At 41.2% G+C, this 15,295-nt stretch overlaps 1 protein-coding gene across 1 annotated transcript in view; it reads left to right on the top strand.

The window, feature by feature from the left end:
* Window positions 1-15,295, top strand: part of TARS2 (threonyl-tRNA synthetase 2, mitochondrial) — a gene marked incomplete in the record, with an annotated part of 833,318 nt that overhangs the window by 718,870 nt on the left and 99,153 nt on the right. Inside the window, 1 exon segment of the mRNA XM_044079202.1 lies at window positions 633-705. Within this exon segment, the coding sequence (XP_043935137.1) occupies window positions 633-705 (73 nt within the window).

Below are 15,295 nucleotides of genomic sequence, written 5' to 3'. Positions count from 1 at the left end.
TCGGTTTTCTTTAGTCAGAACAGTGGTTGCCAGGTTTAATTTAGCAGTTTCTCTTACCACTGACTTCCTTTTGGGCTTGAAAATATTTTGTTTTGGACTTATGAAAAGGTTATAATATATGTATGAACTTGAATTAATCATCTTGAAAGTCTGGTGTTACTAACTGAAGTGTAATTTGTTCCCTGGACTTTTGAGCACTGTTCAAATTAGGAAATCAAACTCAGGTATGTGATTTGTCTGTGGCCATGTGTAGATATTGAGCAATAAAATCTTTTTTGACATTGTTAGTGACATAGCTTATGCTCATATTGTCTATAAAGCATGCGTAATTGCAGTGTAAGAGAAAACTCATTACTTTACTTTGCATATTTAATCTGAAAAAGACTGCAGCCTCAGAAATATGATATGAAGAAGTATTAGGAGTTAATGTCTTAAAACAGTTTTTAGCAGCATCAGAAGTGTGAGATACAGAAGTTGTAGAAATTTTGTGTTGTAAATCACCTCCTGTAAGACCTGGAATTTGTTATAGAAAAGCCATTTTGTGCTGTTTAAAACAAATAATTATGCATTAAACCAACTTGGATTCATTCAGATATGCATTTAACTGACTTGTTATTTTGTTTCCTTCTCAGGCCATTTTGGCTTTCTCCATTCCAGGTCATGGTGATACCTGTGGCTGGAAATGTGGAGGATTATGCACAAGTGGTAAGGCAGTAATCATTTAATATTGCTTATTATTTACTTGTGTCATCATTTTGCTATGTTGTAACTTACTGTAGGAGTTGTCTTTCCACATAAGGCAGTATACCTTGGTTTGTAATTCCACAGCTTCCAGTCTCATACCACTGTCAAGACCTTCTCACTTAGGCACTTGCACAATGGATTATTTTGTTTGTTTCTTCACTGTTCCGGTGTTCTTTCCATTTACACTGTTAATCCTGTTCACTCAGCTGACTGGTAAAAAAAAAAAAAAAAGAAATTTCTCAGGTAATTTCCTGTTTTTGTTCTTAGCTCTCTGAAGTGTTTGGGATTTTAACTGAATGTGGTGGTGATTACCATTATGCTAAGTTGGTTGACAACATTTCAATGCAGTAGCCCTTCGGAGTGATGCATGTCCCTTTCATCAGCTAATAAAATTAAAATTGTCAAGGAATCTGGTGTGGTTCTTATCACCAGTAAGCCATGGTTGGTAGTCATGTTGTCTGAAGCCCAAGAACATCAGCTGTGCCTCTCACTTTTTAGGGGTTTCAGAGATATTATTTTGTTGTCAAGTTTGTCATCGTACCTTGCAGATGGTGTAGGAATTTGAGAGATCCCAAAGCTTTACATAAATGACCTTACAAAATAGGAGATAGACTTCCTAATGCAGAGTACTGAGTTTCACCACATTATGTCTTCCATTGTGGCTAAGTATCGCACATTAGCAGTTACTTACATGTTTACTAACCTGACTCATGTCCCATATACAGAATATGCTTATATAGACATAGAAAGAAACACACACAATGTAGGCTGTTAGTGCTTGATTTTAATGCTTTAATATTATTTTCTTCAAGTAGATTGTGTAGAATTTATTCTACTGGGGAAGCAAACGTCCGGGCAAAGTGTGAAAAGGTTATGCAGACAAATCATTTAGTAAAAACTGTAAGAAAGGCTCAGCCAGGCTAGTGTCTTCAGTGCGTCATACCTTAAACCTGCTGTAGTAGAAGCCAGTAGTATATATGCAAATGATCCCTTAAGTACATACCGTTAATCTGGAACAGAAGTTGCTGTTAAAAAGGGATAATTAGTAGTGCATATAAAACATTGCATGATAAATACAGGAATCAGTCAGAGGAGGTTAGAAAAGATTGGGAAGAGAGACTGGATAAGCAATTCACACGGAAAGAATAGGAGGATATAGGTATGACTCCTAAATATGAAACAGTCTGAAAGATTTAGGATTTTTGCCTGGATGTGTTTGTGTAGGTATTTTTATACCCCAAGCAGACTCTTTTGGGGTCTTTCCAACTGCTGCAGGTGTCGGGTAAGGTACATTCCGAATGGGGCGTTGTACTCAATCATTGGTCTAATAAGTGAAGAGTACAGGGTTACAATGACCTCTCCTGATCTGGATGTGAATCCCTTCATGATCAGGTGGGCAAAAGGTCCTTTTTACTGTTTTTAAAATTTAATATATATAAAGCACTTTGTCTATTCAGTATCTTCACAAATCCTTATCTGTTTAAAAACTTTCATTTGTCTCTCTAGTGGCTTTGCAGTTGCCCGCCCCTACTGTGACACACCTCCCAGTCTAGTGTCATTAGCTCATTCTGCTTAATACAGAGAGAACATTTGATAAGGCCTTCTGTTCCTCCTTTTTCCCTTTCAAAAAGTAAAACAAAACTTTTTTTTTTTCTCTTTCACCTGAACCTTCTTGTGTTCTGACTGTCCTTCTCAAACATTTTGGAAATATACAGTATATTTCAGAGCATTTGTTATAACTGTATTTGCTATAACTGATTTAAGTATTTTTTTCTGACTTTTTGATTATTTACTGCTTAGCGACTGCATTTTCGCCTATGATCTCTGGGCTTTGTCTTGGTTCCTGTGCTATTCCATATCCTTATTTGGATAAAAGGAAGCTTCTTTGTTCACCAGTGGGAGTGGGGAGCACTGAGCAGCTTATTTGTCCCTAGAGGAGTGGTACCAGCCAGAAACTTGTAGTCTATTGGCCATTTTGGGTCAGTTCCTAGCTCTTTTCAACCCCCTGCTATAAAGCCCACTTTAGCGCGCTTTTTCGCTTGTATTCAACTCAGCACAGCTCCTCGTGGTGTCCTGCAGAGTTCTACAAGCAGCAGAGAGCAAAAGAGTGACTTTTTCCTGATTTAAGTATTTTTTTATGGCTTTTTGATTATTTACTGCTTAGCGACTGCATTTTCGCCTGTTTATACAGCTCTGCATTCTATTTAAACTGTTTTTGTGTTGATTAACTGTTTTGCACTTTTAAAAAGTTATTTGTTGCTTAATTTTACCTGTAGGCTAACACACTCAAGTGCACTAGCCGTTTAAAAGCATTTATAGCATTTACTGTCTGTTTTTCCTCTGTTTTCTGCAATAAAGAAAAAAAAAATCTAGTTTTCCTGCCTTACTGAACTAGAATAGTCCAGTCTTCAGAGTTTGCTGATCTCTGGGCTTTGTCTTGGTTCCTGTGCTATTCCATATCCTTATTTGGATAAAAGGAAGCGTCTTTGTTCACCAGTGGTAGTGGGGAGCACTGAGCAGCCTATTTGTCCCTAGAGGAGTGGTTCCAGCCAGAAGCTTGTAGTCTATTGGCCATTTTGGGTCAATTCCTAGCTCTTTTCAGCCCCCTGTAATAAAGCCCGCTTTAGCGCGCTTTTTTGCTTGTATTCAACTCAGCACCGCTCCTCGTGGTGTCCTGCAGAGTTCTACAAGCAGCAGAGAGCAAAAGAGTGACTTTTTCCTGATTTAAGTATTTTTTTTTCTGGCTTTTTGATTATTTACTGCTTAGCGACTGCATTTTCGCCTGTTTATACAGCTCTGCATTCTATTTAAACTGTTTTGTGTTGATTAACTGTTTTGCACCTTTAAAAAAGTTATTTGTTGCTTAATTTTACCTGTAGGCTAACACACTCAAGTGCGCTAGCCGTTTAAAAGCATTTATAGCATTTACTGTCTGTTTTTCCTCTGTTTTCTGCAAAAAAATATCTTGTTTTCCCGCCTTACTGAACTAGAATAGTCCAGTCTTCAGAGTTTGTTGATCTCTGGGCTTTGGCTTGGTTCCTGTGCTATTCCGTATCCTTATTTGGATAAAGGGAAGCTTCTTTGTTCACCAGTGGGAGTGGGGAGGTAATTGGGAACTTAGTTTCAAGCTGTCCAGATGTCCAGTCCTGAGGTAATTGGGAACTTAGTTTGGGGAATTGAAATGACTTGCCAGGCTTTAAAAAATCCCTACTGACTGCTCTGTCAGAAATAATGGGTGAGAAAATTTGATGTAACTAAGGAAATTATTTTTGTGAGCTGGGATACAGGATCTAAATTTCTTAGACATATTAAGGCCTTGCTAAGTTTCATTCTGGTGGCTTCCACAAAAGCAGTTACTAAACAATGGAAATCAAAGTCTAAACCAGCCATATTTGTAGTCGTGAATATATTAACAGAAGTAAAAGAACTGGAAGTTGGATCTTTAGAAAATGATGGGAACAAACTACATGAGAAAAATGGAATAATGTGTCAGAGGAGGAATGATGTTCAAGGGAATGAGCTATGTAATGTTCAATTGACAATGACTCTATAGAAGATTATATGTGATGTATAATGTTTGCAACTGAAAATATGTCAATATGGTTTGGTTTCATTTTTATAAATGTATGATTGCCTGTGTCATAAGTGATAATTCAGTAAAATGATAAAAAAAGGACATACAAGTGTTTCAGCTACATGGCTTCTTAATGCACATGACTTTTTACTTTTTAAGACTTTATGGCTACTTTCAGCCAGTAAAACAAAACCCCACTATCTGCAAACTTGCAATGTTTCAGACTTTGTGACCTTGTCAGTACAACATTGGTTGGCTTTACTTTAGAAGCTCAGGGCTTAAGACCGTGTCTGATGCCCATAAACGTTAAGGTACCTGCACAATATCCTAAACAGCATCCTGGTGAACACACAGTGACAGAAGTGCTTTCAGATATCCTCACCCTAAGTAATTACTTTAACACCAGTCTCATACTGATGCTGAACTCAGTAGGTGTGCCTTATTCTTACTGCTTTTACTCACTTTATAACCCAACTCATACTGAGCAGCACAGAGGTATAGACTGAATGGTAGGTTTGTATTGTCTCATTTCCTTTAATCTCAACATCTGGACAGCTTGAATTTGCTGCATTGCCCTAAGAAGTCAGCTTCCAGTTTTAGCTGGAAAAAACAATACCTACTGGCATTCCGAAAGATCGTTACCAGTCTTGACTTTTCCCTGATAAATTTCTTATTGAACTTTAATGCTGTTTTACAGCTCTTTCCAAGTAATTACATGCTGTCATTCAGTATGCATATCCCTGGAAATTTGATATTAATTACTTCCAACAGAGGTCTGGAAGTTTGCGCTGCAAGTTCCAATGGGCAGAACCTAAGTGTTTGGATAGAATCAAATGATACCCTCACATTTCAAACAAATGTTCATATATATCTGGAACCATAGGGATCGATAAAGAAGGACAAATGTAAACTATTCAGCATGAACTATTTTTATAATGGTAGCATTGTTTAGGTTCTAAGTCTTAAAAAGAATTGTATTCCACAGCAAAAACAGTAATTATTATGTTTGTGATGTTTTGTAAACAACTTACAATATCTCAGAAATCACTCTACTTATACACCTACTGTCAGCTGTTTTTTGGTCATTCAGCTGAGAGCTTTACTACAAGGCTAAGCAATTCTGTCTGTGCTACTTGATTGTCAAGATATTTAGAAAACATGAAATTTATGACAATATAAATAAATATTATATGAGCAGTAATTAATTTCTCTTTACCAACACTAGACACAGGTCAAATATCAATACAGTTGTGTTTGCCATTGTGGAAGCTTTAAGATGAAATATTTTAATACTTTGTATGTAGCATGGCATTGGAATTATTAATGCAAATATGAACAGGCATATTAGATTCCTAGAGGCATCAATAAGATGTAATTGCAGAAACACCTGGTGGCATCACCTGGCTCTAATGAGTTAAATCCAAATAGAACCCTAAGTTATGAATCTTACTGTCTCATCACAATATGTGGGCTGTTTATTATGGAACTGGTCTTATATTTCAGTTAAGTTAAGAAATCAAGAAGCCTGAATTTTAGAACTAGAAGCATAAAGATGATGCCACATGAGGTGAAAAAGAGAGATTGTATTAAAATATTGCATAACTACAGCCAGTTTCTGGTTGCCTTCATATAGCTTTCTGAAAGTATTTTTACTGGACTGTAGTGAATGCAGAGTAGAAAGGTGTGGTTGAAAGCTACATTTCATTGGAATGAAAGAAGACCCCTTGTATCAGCAGCTAACAATGGTATCATGGAAAATTCCAGGGAAAGAAGATGACAGCAATTACTAACTGAAGGAAAAGCATGATTATGTGACTGACTCTTAAGAGTCCAAAGACATGTCAAGCCAAATCTAAAAGCAACAACTTCCCAAGAATAAAATAGCAAGTCTTTGGATTATTTTTCTTGTGTGTTATTGAAAATAGAGATGTAGCAATATTTGTCTTAAATGCGGGATTAAAAATTTGGAGTTTTGGTACTTTTACAATGTTATTCCTTAATGCTTCTTAGGAATAAGAAAGTACAGTTGCGTAAAATCTTACCATAATGGTAGAGTCCCTTCTCTTCACTGTTGCTGCATTCATAACATTAGGGATCCCTTGCCAGGGGCGGCCCGACATATGGCCAATATACCAAAGCCTTTAGGTTGCTTTAACGTACACTGTACATAACACATATGCTCCTTGCATAGCATAGGACATAAAGGTGATGTCCAGATGTACCATCCTCGGAACTGAGAGCCCCAGTGGGAACACCAGTCCAAGGAACAGAAAAAGGTAATCAGTACGTACAGAAGGCAAATGTACCGGGGGGGGGGGGTGTGTGAATACTGCAACAGTGAGGAGAAAGACATCTACCATTATGGTAAGATTTTACACAACACAACTGTACTATGTCTTTCCATTTCACTGTTGCAGTATTCATAACATTAGGGAGAGTGCTAAAGCTCTGGAAGAAACTTAGATGGAGGAAGGACCAGCAGAGCCCTCTAGGAAGCCATGAAGGATGGCCCTAGCAAACCAGTTCTAGTTCTAGAGATTCCATTCAACTTGTAGTGCTTGGTAAATGCATGCACAGAAGTCCAGGTAGCTGCCTCAAAAATAGAGTTAGTATCCAAACCCTTGAAAAAAGCACCAGAGGAAGCCACACCCCTAGTAGAATGAGTCTTAACAGAATAAGGAAGGCTCTTACCATGAAAGGAATAACAAAAAGAAATAGCTTTTGAGATCCAAGAAGAAATAGTTTGCTTAGATACAGCTAATCCTAAGGACCTAGGATGAATGGAAACAAAAAGCTGATCAGATTTCCTAATAGTCTTAGCCTTATCCAAATAACATCTGAGTTGTCTGCGCACATTCAGCATGTGCAGCACCTTCTCACTAGCAGATTGTGGAGAAGGGAAAAAGTGAGTAAATGAATAGACTGATTAAGGGACAGCTCATTCACCACCTTGGATATAAAAGAAGGATTAGTATGCAAGGACACACCCTGTCCTTATGAAACACCAAAAAACCCACAAAGTCTAGGGGATGCACATATTGAAGCCAAACTCAATTCAGGAACCACTGAAACTTTCTTATGTGGAGTTTGGCCAGAGGGAGCATTGGGGCGGTGGATGCTATGAATCCCAGAGCTCTCAGAAAATCCCTGGCTGTAATAGAGACCCAGGGGAAGAAGAGTTTGAAAGAAAGAAATGAGTGTCAAGACCTTGGGGAGGGCAGGGTTGCCAGCATAGGCACCATCTGAATCCTGCACCCCAGAGCGACGTGGTTTTGAGAAAAAGTCAAAAAAGACTTTGGCTGGCTAAGACCTACCTGCAATCAACTGGACGTATAAGTGAATTTAAGTAAATCTTTATCTGCACTTTTTTCAAATAATACAGCATTTAAATTGATTTATTTGTGTTGCATTGAATACTATCTAGCTGGAAGTTGTGGCTCTGTTTTTTCAGTTAGTCTTGGTGGCTTTGAAAGTGCCCACCCCTCTTGTAAATTTGCATTTAGATACTCCTCCTGGGCCCATCTCATTTGCTCACTCAAAAAAATGCACTTTTTTCATCTGCTTTTTCTATATTTGTGTTTCTTCCTACTTTATTACTTTATTTTGCTTTTGCGTCATCTTAAAAGTACTCAATTGTATTTATTACTGCTTGGTGTAACTATCATTTTAAGCCTTTTAGACCAGTTGTTTTACATTAAGAAAGTTTGTGGTTTTCACTGTTGTGGCAGGACAGGTAGCTTACATCCTTCTAAGTTGGGAACTGCTGATTGAAGGCTCAGTGTCTGTTATTCTAAAAGTGTATTAGTTCTAGTTTAAGCACTTAGGCTTCGGGCCAGTTATTTTACATTAAGAAGGTTTGTGGTCTGCACTCTTGTGGGAGGAGAGGCTGGTCTCTACCCTTCTGAGCTGGGAATTTCTGGTTAAAGGCTTATAGTGCCTGCATATTTGAACTGTTTCTTACTGAAATTGGTACGCCTTGTTTGCTGTAGCATAGACTAGATCCAGGCCTGCTGAATCTAGCTTTGTTTGTATAACTTGAGCACTAATCCAGGCCTTCTTTTTTGGAGATGGATCCCCTACACCCCAGTGGCAGGAGTGTGCAGTTAGAACTTGTCTGATTGGAAGACTACAGGAACAGGGCTCAGTTTTGAGATTGTTTTACTGGTTAATTGGGTAATTTGTTTAAAAGCATTTTCTGATTGCTTGTAGTCATCTAAAGCTGTTTTAAGTGTATTTTTTACTGTTTGTAGTCATTTAAAGTTGTTTTAAGTGTATTTTTTACTGTTTTTCCCTTATCTTTTAAAAAAAATTTTCCTTGTTTCCCACCTTTGTAAGCTAGTATAGTCCACCTTTCAGGCTAGTGCTGAATTCAGGGCTGTGTTACAAGTTTCTGAGTTGCCCATACCTTACTTGGATAGAAGGAGGTTTCTCTGTTCACCTGTGAGAGAGGGAGCTTTGAGCAGCCATCTGTCCCTGGAGGAGTGGTTCCTGCCCAGAAGTTAGTAGTTTATAGGCCATTTTGGGCTAATTTCTATCTCTTTCATTTCCCTGCTGTAAAAGCTGTGTTTGCACAGTTTTGCACGTCTGGGCAGTGCCAGTTAGCTAGGGCTAAATTATTCCCGGCTCCACCAAGTCTCCTCTTCAGTTTTTCCCTTGAAAGTAGACTAATTCTCAACCTAAGCACTTAAAAAGCATCCTACAATCCAGTACTTGCTCAGACCTAATAGCAAGCACTAATATACCCCAACACTTGATTGCTCAGCAGGGCAAGGCTCATTATTCACCCCTCACCAACCAAGCGACTAAGCAGCTCACCCTACTATTCAGGCATGACCAAAGGGCAATTTCAGGTATACTCTCCAGTCCAGCTGTTGAACCTGGGTATCCTGAGGCAATGTTACAACTGCCTCATATACACAGACAACCCTCTCCTCCTACCACAAAACATTAACATATGCGAGAGATGCAATTATATAGCTAAATTGGAGGCTAAGCTCTCTCTACCCAAGACTGGAACAGGCAGTCATGAGGAGAAGGTTAACACTTGCACCACACCTCCAGCCTCACATAGACATATTAAACCAGCACTGGCAAAAAATACACATAAATACACAAAATTAAACCCGGAGGCTCTAAATAAAAGCCTGCAGAAGCATCAGAGACCTCCAAAGCAGACACCCAAAAAACCTGCACCTCCCGTCACAAACCAGACAACACATAAAACACAAAATCAGTGTGCCACACAATCACAGCCCTTAAGGTGAAATAACATACCTAACACACTAGTAATAGGCGACTCTATAGTCAGGCACACTGACGTCCCATTCACTAGGCTGACAAGGAGAAGGTTACTGTTAGCTGCCTGTCCGGAGCCAGAATCCTCCACATAACATAAGCACTCGGGTCACTCCAGAACAAGTACAAATATAACTCTGTCATTGTTCATGTTGGTGTGAATGACCTGAGACGTACCTCCCTGGACTACATGAAAAGAGACATGAAAGAGCTCTCTGATCATGTAGCCCAGGTGGGTATGACCCTGACCCTGAGTAGTATCCTGCCCTCACCAAGAAAGATACCGCAGTATAAAGAAAAAATGATCAATTTCAACAACTGGACATGCTCGACAAGCCTTGTTGCTTCGCAAGAAACGGCTTGCACCTGTCACCCCCTAGGCTTTCGAATACTGGCCAAGGCTCTTGCTGCCCCCGTACTGCCTTTTTCAGGCAAGGCTCAAAAGTCAAACCCACCTCCGTAAACAGCACAAATAAAAAACTGAGGGTTATGCTACTCAATGCCAGGAGTTTAAATCTCAAAATGCACGTGCTCGAAGCACTCCTCAGTATGGAGGTCGACATCTGTGCAGTAACTGAAACCTGGTTCAAGACTCCACAGAACACCCCAGCACTACCAGGCTACAACTCATACCACACATTTCAGCCACAGAACATGGACCGAAACACAAAAGGAAGGGGGTGTATCCATATTCATCAAGGATACCTACACCTCCAGGCTAGTGGTGCAGCATGATACCTCTGAGATCATCCATGTGCAACTAACATTAGGCAAATCTGCAGTGCAAATTGTGGCCTGCTACAGATCACCCTCCATGACCCAGGACCACCATTCCGCCTTTCTGGACACACTGGAAAACATGAAGGTCCTACTGAACACCCTGATATTGGGCGATTTCAATTACCCTACCATTAACTGGGAAAACTACTCAAGTACAAACTCCCAGGTCCAGCGCTTCCTGGAATTTATCAACTCAAATGCCCTGGATCAGCTGGTAAACTCCCCTACCAGAGGTGAAAACATTTTGGACCTGGTCATCACCAATATAGGCGACAAGTGTTCCGCACCGGAGGTCAACCTGTCACTGGTTAGATCAGACCATAAACTAATCACTCTGGATGTCCACACCACACCACCACACCAACCAAGGAAACCACAGTGAAAAACTTTTCTATAGCAAACTTCACCTTACTTAAGCCAGAGGTGGTAAGTTTCACAGCCCCCACACTAAAGGGTAACAGTGTCCAAGATGCAGGAACCTTTACAAATGCACTTTATGAGCACGTACAAGGATGCATGGATCATGCCATCCCTATCAAAACCAAGACTCACTCCCCTAACAGAAGGAAACCAGTCTGGTGGACCCCTGCCATAAACAGGCTATACAATAGAAGGAGGAAACTAGTTCAGAAAAAAAGCAAATCCCAAGAAGGAAAGACATCTCTGATCAGGATCAGTAAGAAACTAAGGTCCCTCATAAAATCATCCAAGGCTAACTTCGAAAGAAAAATAGCCAAGGATTCGAAAGATAACCACAGAGCCTTCTTTAGCAATGTCAAGAATCTAAGTGGCAACTCGCAGATATGCTCTGAGCTGGTGCAAAATAGCACAAAATATACTGAACATACTGATATTGCCAACATCCTGGCAGATAGATTCAGTACAAACTTCACCCCCCTCTCACCCCCAAAAGGGCCCACAACAGTACCGGAAAAAGTGTAGGGTCCCGGAAATCACGGATGCCCAGGTGAAAACAGCCCTTTCAAAAGCCAAAAGCACAGTGTCAGTGGGGCCAGATGATGTCCCAGGCTGCATCTTGCACGAACTACAGAACGAACTAACCCACCACCTCAACACATTGTTCAACCTCAGCCTCTCCACAGGCTAAATGCCCATAGAATGGCGCACAGCAATGGTTATTCCGCTCCACAAAGGAGGGGCCACAACTGACCGTGGTAACTATTGCCCCATAAGCCTGACTAGCTGGTCTGCAAGGCTATGGAGCGCATCATCATGGAACTCATTAACAAAGACATTGGGAACCTCCAAACACTTGACCTGACCCAGTTCGGCTTTATTAAGGGCAGATCATGCCTACTAAACCTGGTTGACTTCTTCGAGACGGTCACCAAGGCCATAGATGAGGGGAAGGTGGTTCACACAGCCTACCTTGACCTCACCAAGGCTTTTGACAGCATTCCCCCACTTAGGAATTATAGAATAACTCACCAGCCTGAACATAAACCCCTACATCACGAGATGGGTTGCCAACTGGCTTACAGACAGAACTCACACGGTAAGAATAGCAGGCTCCAGGTCCGACTCTAAACCAGTCACAAGTGGTGTCCCACAAGGCTCGGTCGTGGGACCCCTACTGTTAGGCATATACTTCTCAGAAGTACAGGCAAACACAGGAGGACTATGGCTAACCAAGTTCACCGATGACTGCAAACTGGGAGCCATAATTGACTCTTCGACTGACACAGACATTCTCCAAAAGGGCCTTACTGAGACGGACACCTGGTGTCAAAGTCATGGTCTCGAGCTAAATGTCAAAAAATGCATAGTCATCCCATTTGGGAAAAACAAAACACCCATGAATTACCACATAGGTGGCAGCCCCCTTAATACAGAAGAGGTAAAAAGCGATCTGGGGACCCAGGTAGATAGTAATCTCTCCTTTGACAATCATATTGCCAAAGTAGTTAGGAAATCCTTCTGTGTAGCCCATCTACTTACTAAAGGGTTTGCATCTAGAAATAAAGAGGTTATAGTGCCCCTCTGCTTGTCACTCATCAGACCCATCATAGAGTACAATGCCCCATTTGGGATGTTCCTCACAAGACACTTCCAACAGCTGGAAAGACCACAAAAGTACCTCACCAAGAGGATTACTGGCCTCAAACATATGTCCTATGCAGCCTGACTGGAAAAACTCCGTCTGTACTCAGTGGCATATCGCTTACTCAGAGGTGATCGCTGCCTGACTTAAAAAAGCCATGTCCAACTCAGAATTGATGGACATGCTCCACCTAAAGAAATGCAAGTCACTGCAAGCCACTCGCTCTAGTGAGCTAAACCTCGCCACAACAATAAGTAGAACATGCTGGAGGGATAGATTCCTGTTACAGAGACTCCCCATGCTTTGGAACAAAATTCCTAACTACATTAGGCAGAGCCCCTCACTAACACTCTTCAAGAGAAACCTTGACGAGTGGATGGGTAACAGAAAATGCACCCCTGGAATCACTTAATTGGCTCTTCTTGACAGAGGCTCAGTTAATTAATCAATGGGGTGGCGAAAGCTGACACACTCTGGCTAGGCTTATAAATGCCCTCGGGCAGATAGCCTAGTACCTACCTTTGAATCTACGACTTTTTGAAGTTTATTGTGAACCCCAGGCTTTGCAGAGGGGAAATGGCAAAATGAAGATTTTGCAACAGGATCTCTGGAGAAGATGCCTGAAACAGGAGATCATCCAAGTAAGGAAATACTTAGATCCCCTGAATCCTGCAAAAAGCAATCACAGGAGCAAGGCCTTTGGTGAAAGGCCAAAGGGGAAAGCAGTGAACTGAAATGCAAGGAGTCAACAGAAAAGCATAAAAACTTCCTGAAAAGGGGATGGATCAGAGTATAGAGATAAACACCCTTGAGATCCAGAGACATCATATTAACCTGAGGAAACAGTCTGAAGGGATAACATTCGTAAAGAGTGCACCTTCAGAAAAGTGTTTAAATGAGAGAGGTCTAGAATTGGTCTCCAAGTACCCTTTTTTCTGGGTACTAGAAACATCCTGGAGTAAAACCCCCTCCCCTTTGGGACATATGCACCTCTTGCATAGTACCCTGAGTCAAAAGGTCCCGAAGCACCTCTGGAAAGAAAGAAAGTTGCTCCTGAGGGGGCTAAGGAACACCCATAAAAGGGGGAAGGGATTTCCAAACCATGAAATACTCCTGGCGAATAATGGACAGGACACAGGAATCCTGAGTAATCTGTAGCCAAACAGGAAGAGAAAGAGAGAGGTGAATAAAAAGAGGAAGATGGCTGGGAAGAATAGGATAGTCAGACAGCACCTGGTTTATCTAGAAAAGGGGACTTCTGAGGTACTTAAGTCTGAGTAGCCTTAGCAGGAGGAGCCCGATTGCCACTCGTTTTACTGTTAGGAGGAGGGTAAGATTGCCTGCGAAAAAAAGCTGGCTTATTGGGATAGTTTTTCTGAAATTTAGGCTCAGGAGGGACAAATGCATGCTTAAGTTCCTGTAAAGCCTTACCCTTATCCTGAAGGGACTTACACATAGCAGCAGCTTCACCAAACAAGTAATTATCAAGAGGGGGTATCCATCAACTTAACCTTAATGCCATCAGTCAAAGGTTGAAGCCAAAGCCAAGAATATCTCCTCATCACTGACCCAAAAACAGCAGTCCTAGAGGAAGCATCTACTGCACCATAACTACACTTAATGGAATGACGAGCTACCTGGGAGAAAGTCCCTAACAGGGAAAGAGCAGAAATTATATGCTGTCAGTCTGGAAGATCATAAATAACCTGACAAGCCTGGGAGAAGAGAGCCAACAAATATCTGGTCATATAGGGTTGATAATTAACAGCCCTAAAAGCCAAAGTAGCAGAGGTGTAAGCACTCTTGCCTGTCCTTTCCATGTCCTGCTATCCTTGTCAGAGGGCAGTAACTTGGGAGAGGGGAGCAACTGAAAAGGCTTGTCAGAATCTGCAGCCACCACCGAGAGGTCAGCAGAAGGACACTTGTACAAAAATTTACAGTCCTCGGGCACCCTATGGAATCTGTCTGGTTTCTTGGGAGCAGAGGGCTGTGAATCTTGAGCCTTAGAAGCATTAGAAAATGCATGCAACAAGGTAGCCAAAGCAGGCAGAACAGCAGAAGGTTTAGGAGATCCCATCTGCAGCAACTCATAGTATCTTTTATGTACATCAGACACCTGAGCATAATCCCGTTTGAAAAACTCCATCATCTTGGAGATTGTAACCCCAAAACATTTTTTCAAAAGGAGTATCAGGTCTGGTAGAGTCCTCTTCCTCTGATCCATAGTTTAAAGGAGAGAGGGGGAATCTGAGAAGAGAAAGCAAAGGATTCCTCATCTGAATCAAGCTCCTCCTCAGAAGAATCTTATTCCATGGGTCTTTTAAGTGGAGGAGAGGACCAAGTGGGGACTGGAACAGAAATTGCCTGAAGAGGTTTCGGTGCCATTAAAGCATTAACAAACCCTGAGTGAAGGACTGCTGTTCACTTTGTGGATTTCTAGGAGCAGGAGTGAAATGTTTAGTCTTTTGCTTTTTCTTCAGTGGGACACCGGCCTTATAAAATTTGGAAGGCTCTGACCCAGGACAGCATTCATTGATGGTAGTAGGGACTTCTCTAAGATTTGAACACCACCCCTAGGCCCCTCAAAGATAATCAACCGTGGTTCCCCCTGACCATCCAGAATGGACGTCTGCAATGCCTTCTTGGATGTGCTTAAAGTTGGATCCCAACCGGCCTCCAACCTGGTCGTAGCAGAAGAATCCAACGATAAAGCCAGGCGAACCTCTGGGCATTCGCTTATAAAAGAGGAAGCCTGTGAGCAGCTAGTTGTCATGATCAACTACCACATCATTTGTCAAGTCTGATTTGACATGTATAACTCACTTTGGTTAATGCAATTA

Source organism: Protopterus annectens, chromosome 8.part0, assembly GCF_019279795.1.
Source record: "Protopterus annectens isolate FY-2018-M chromosome 8.part0, PAN1.0, whole genome shotgun sequence".
Taxonomy (NCBI): Eukaryota; Metazoa; Chordata; order Ceratodontiformes; family Protopteridae; genus Protopterus; species Protopterus annectens.
Note: the sequence above shows the minus strand (reverse complement) of the source record. Positions and strands in the feature narration are given on the sequence as shown.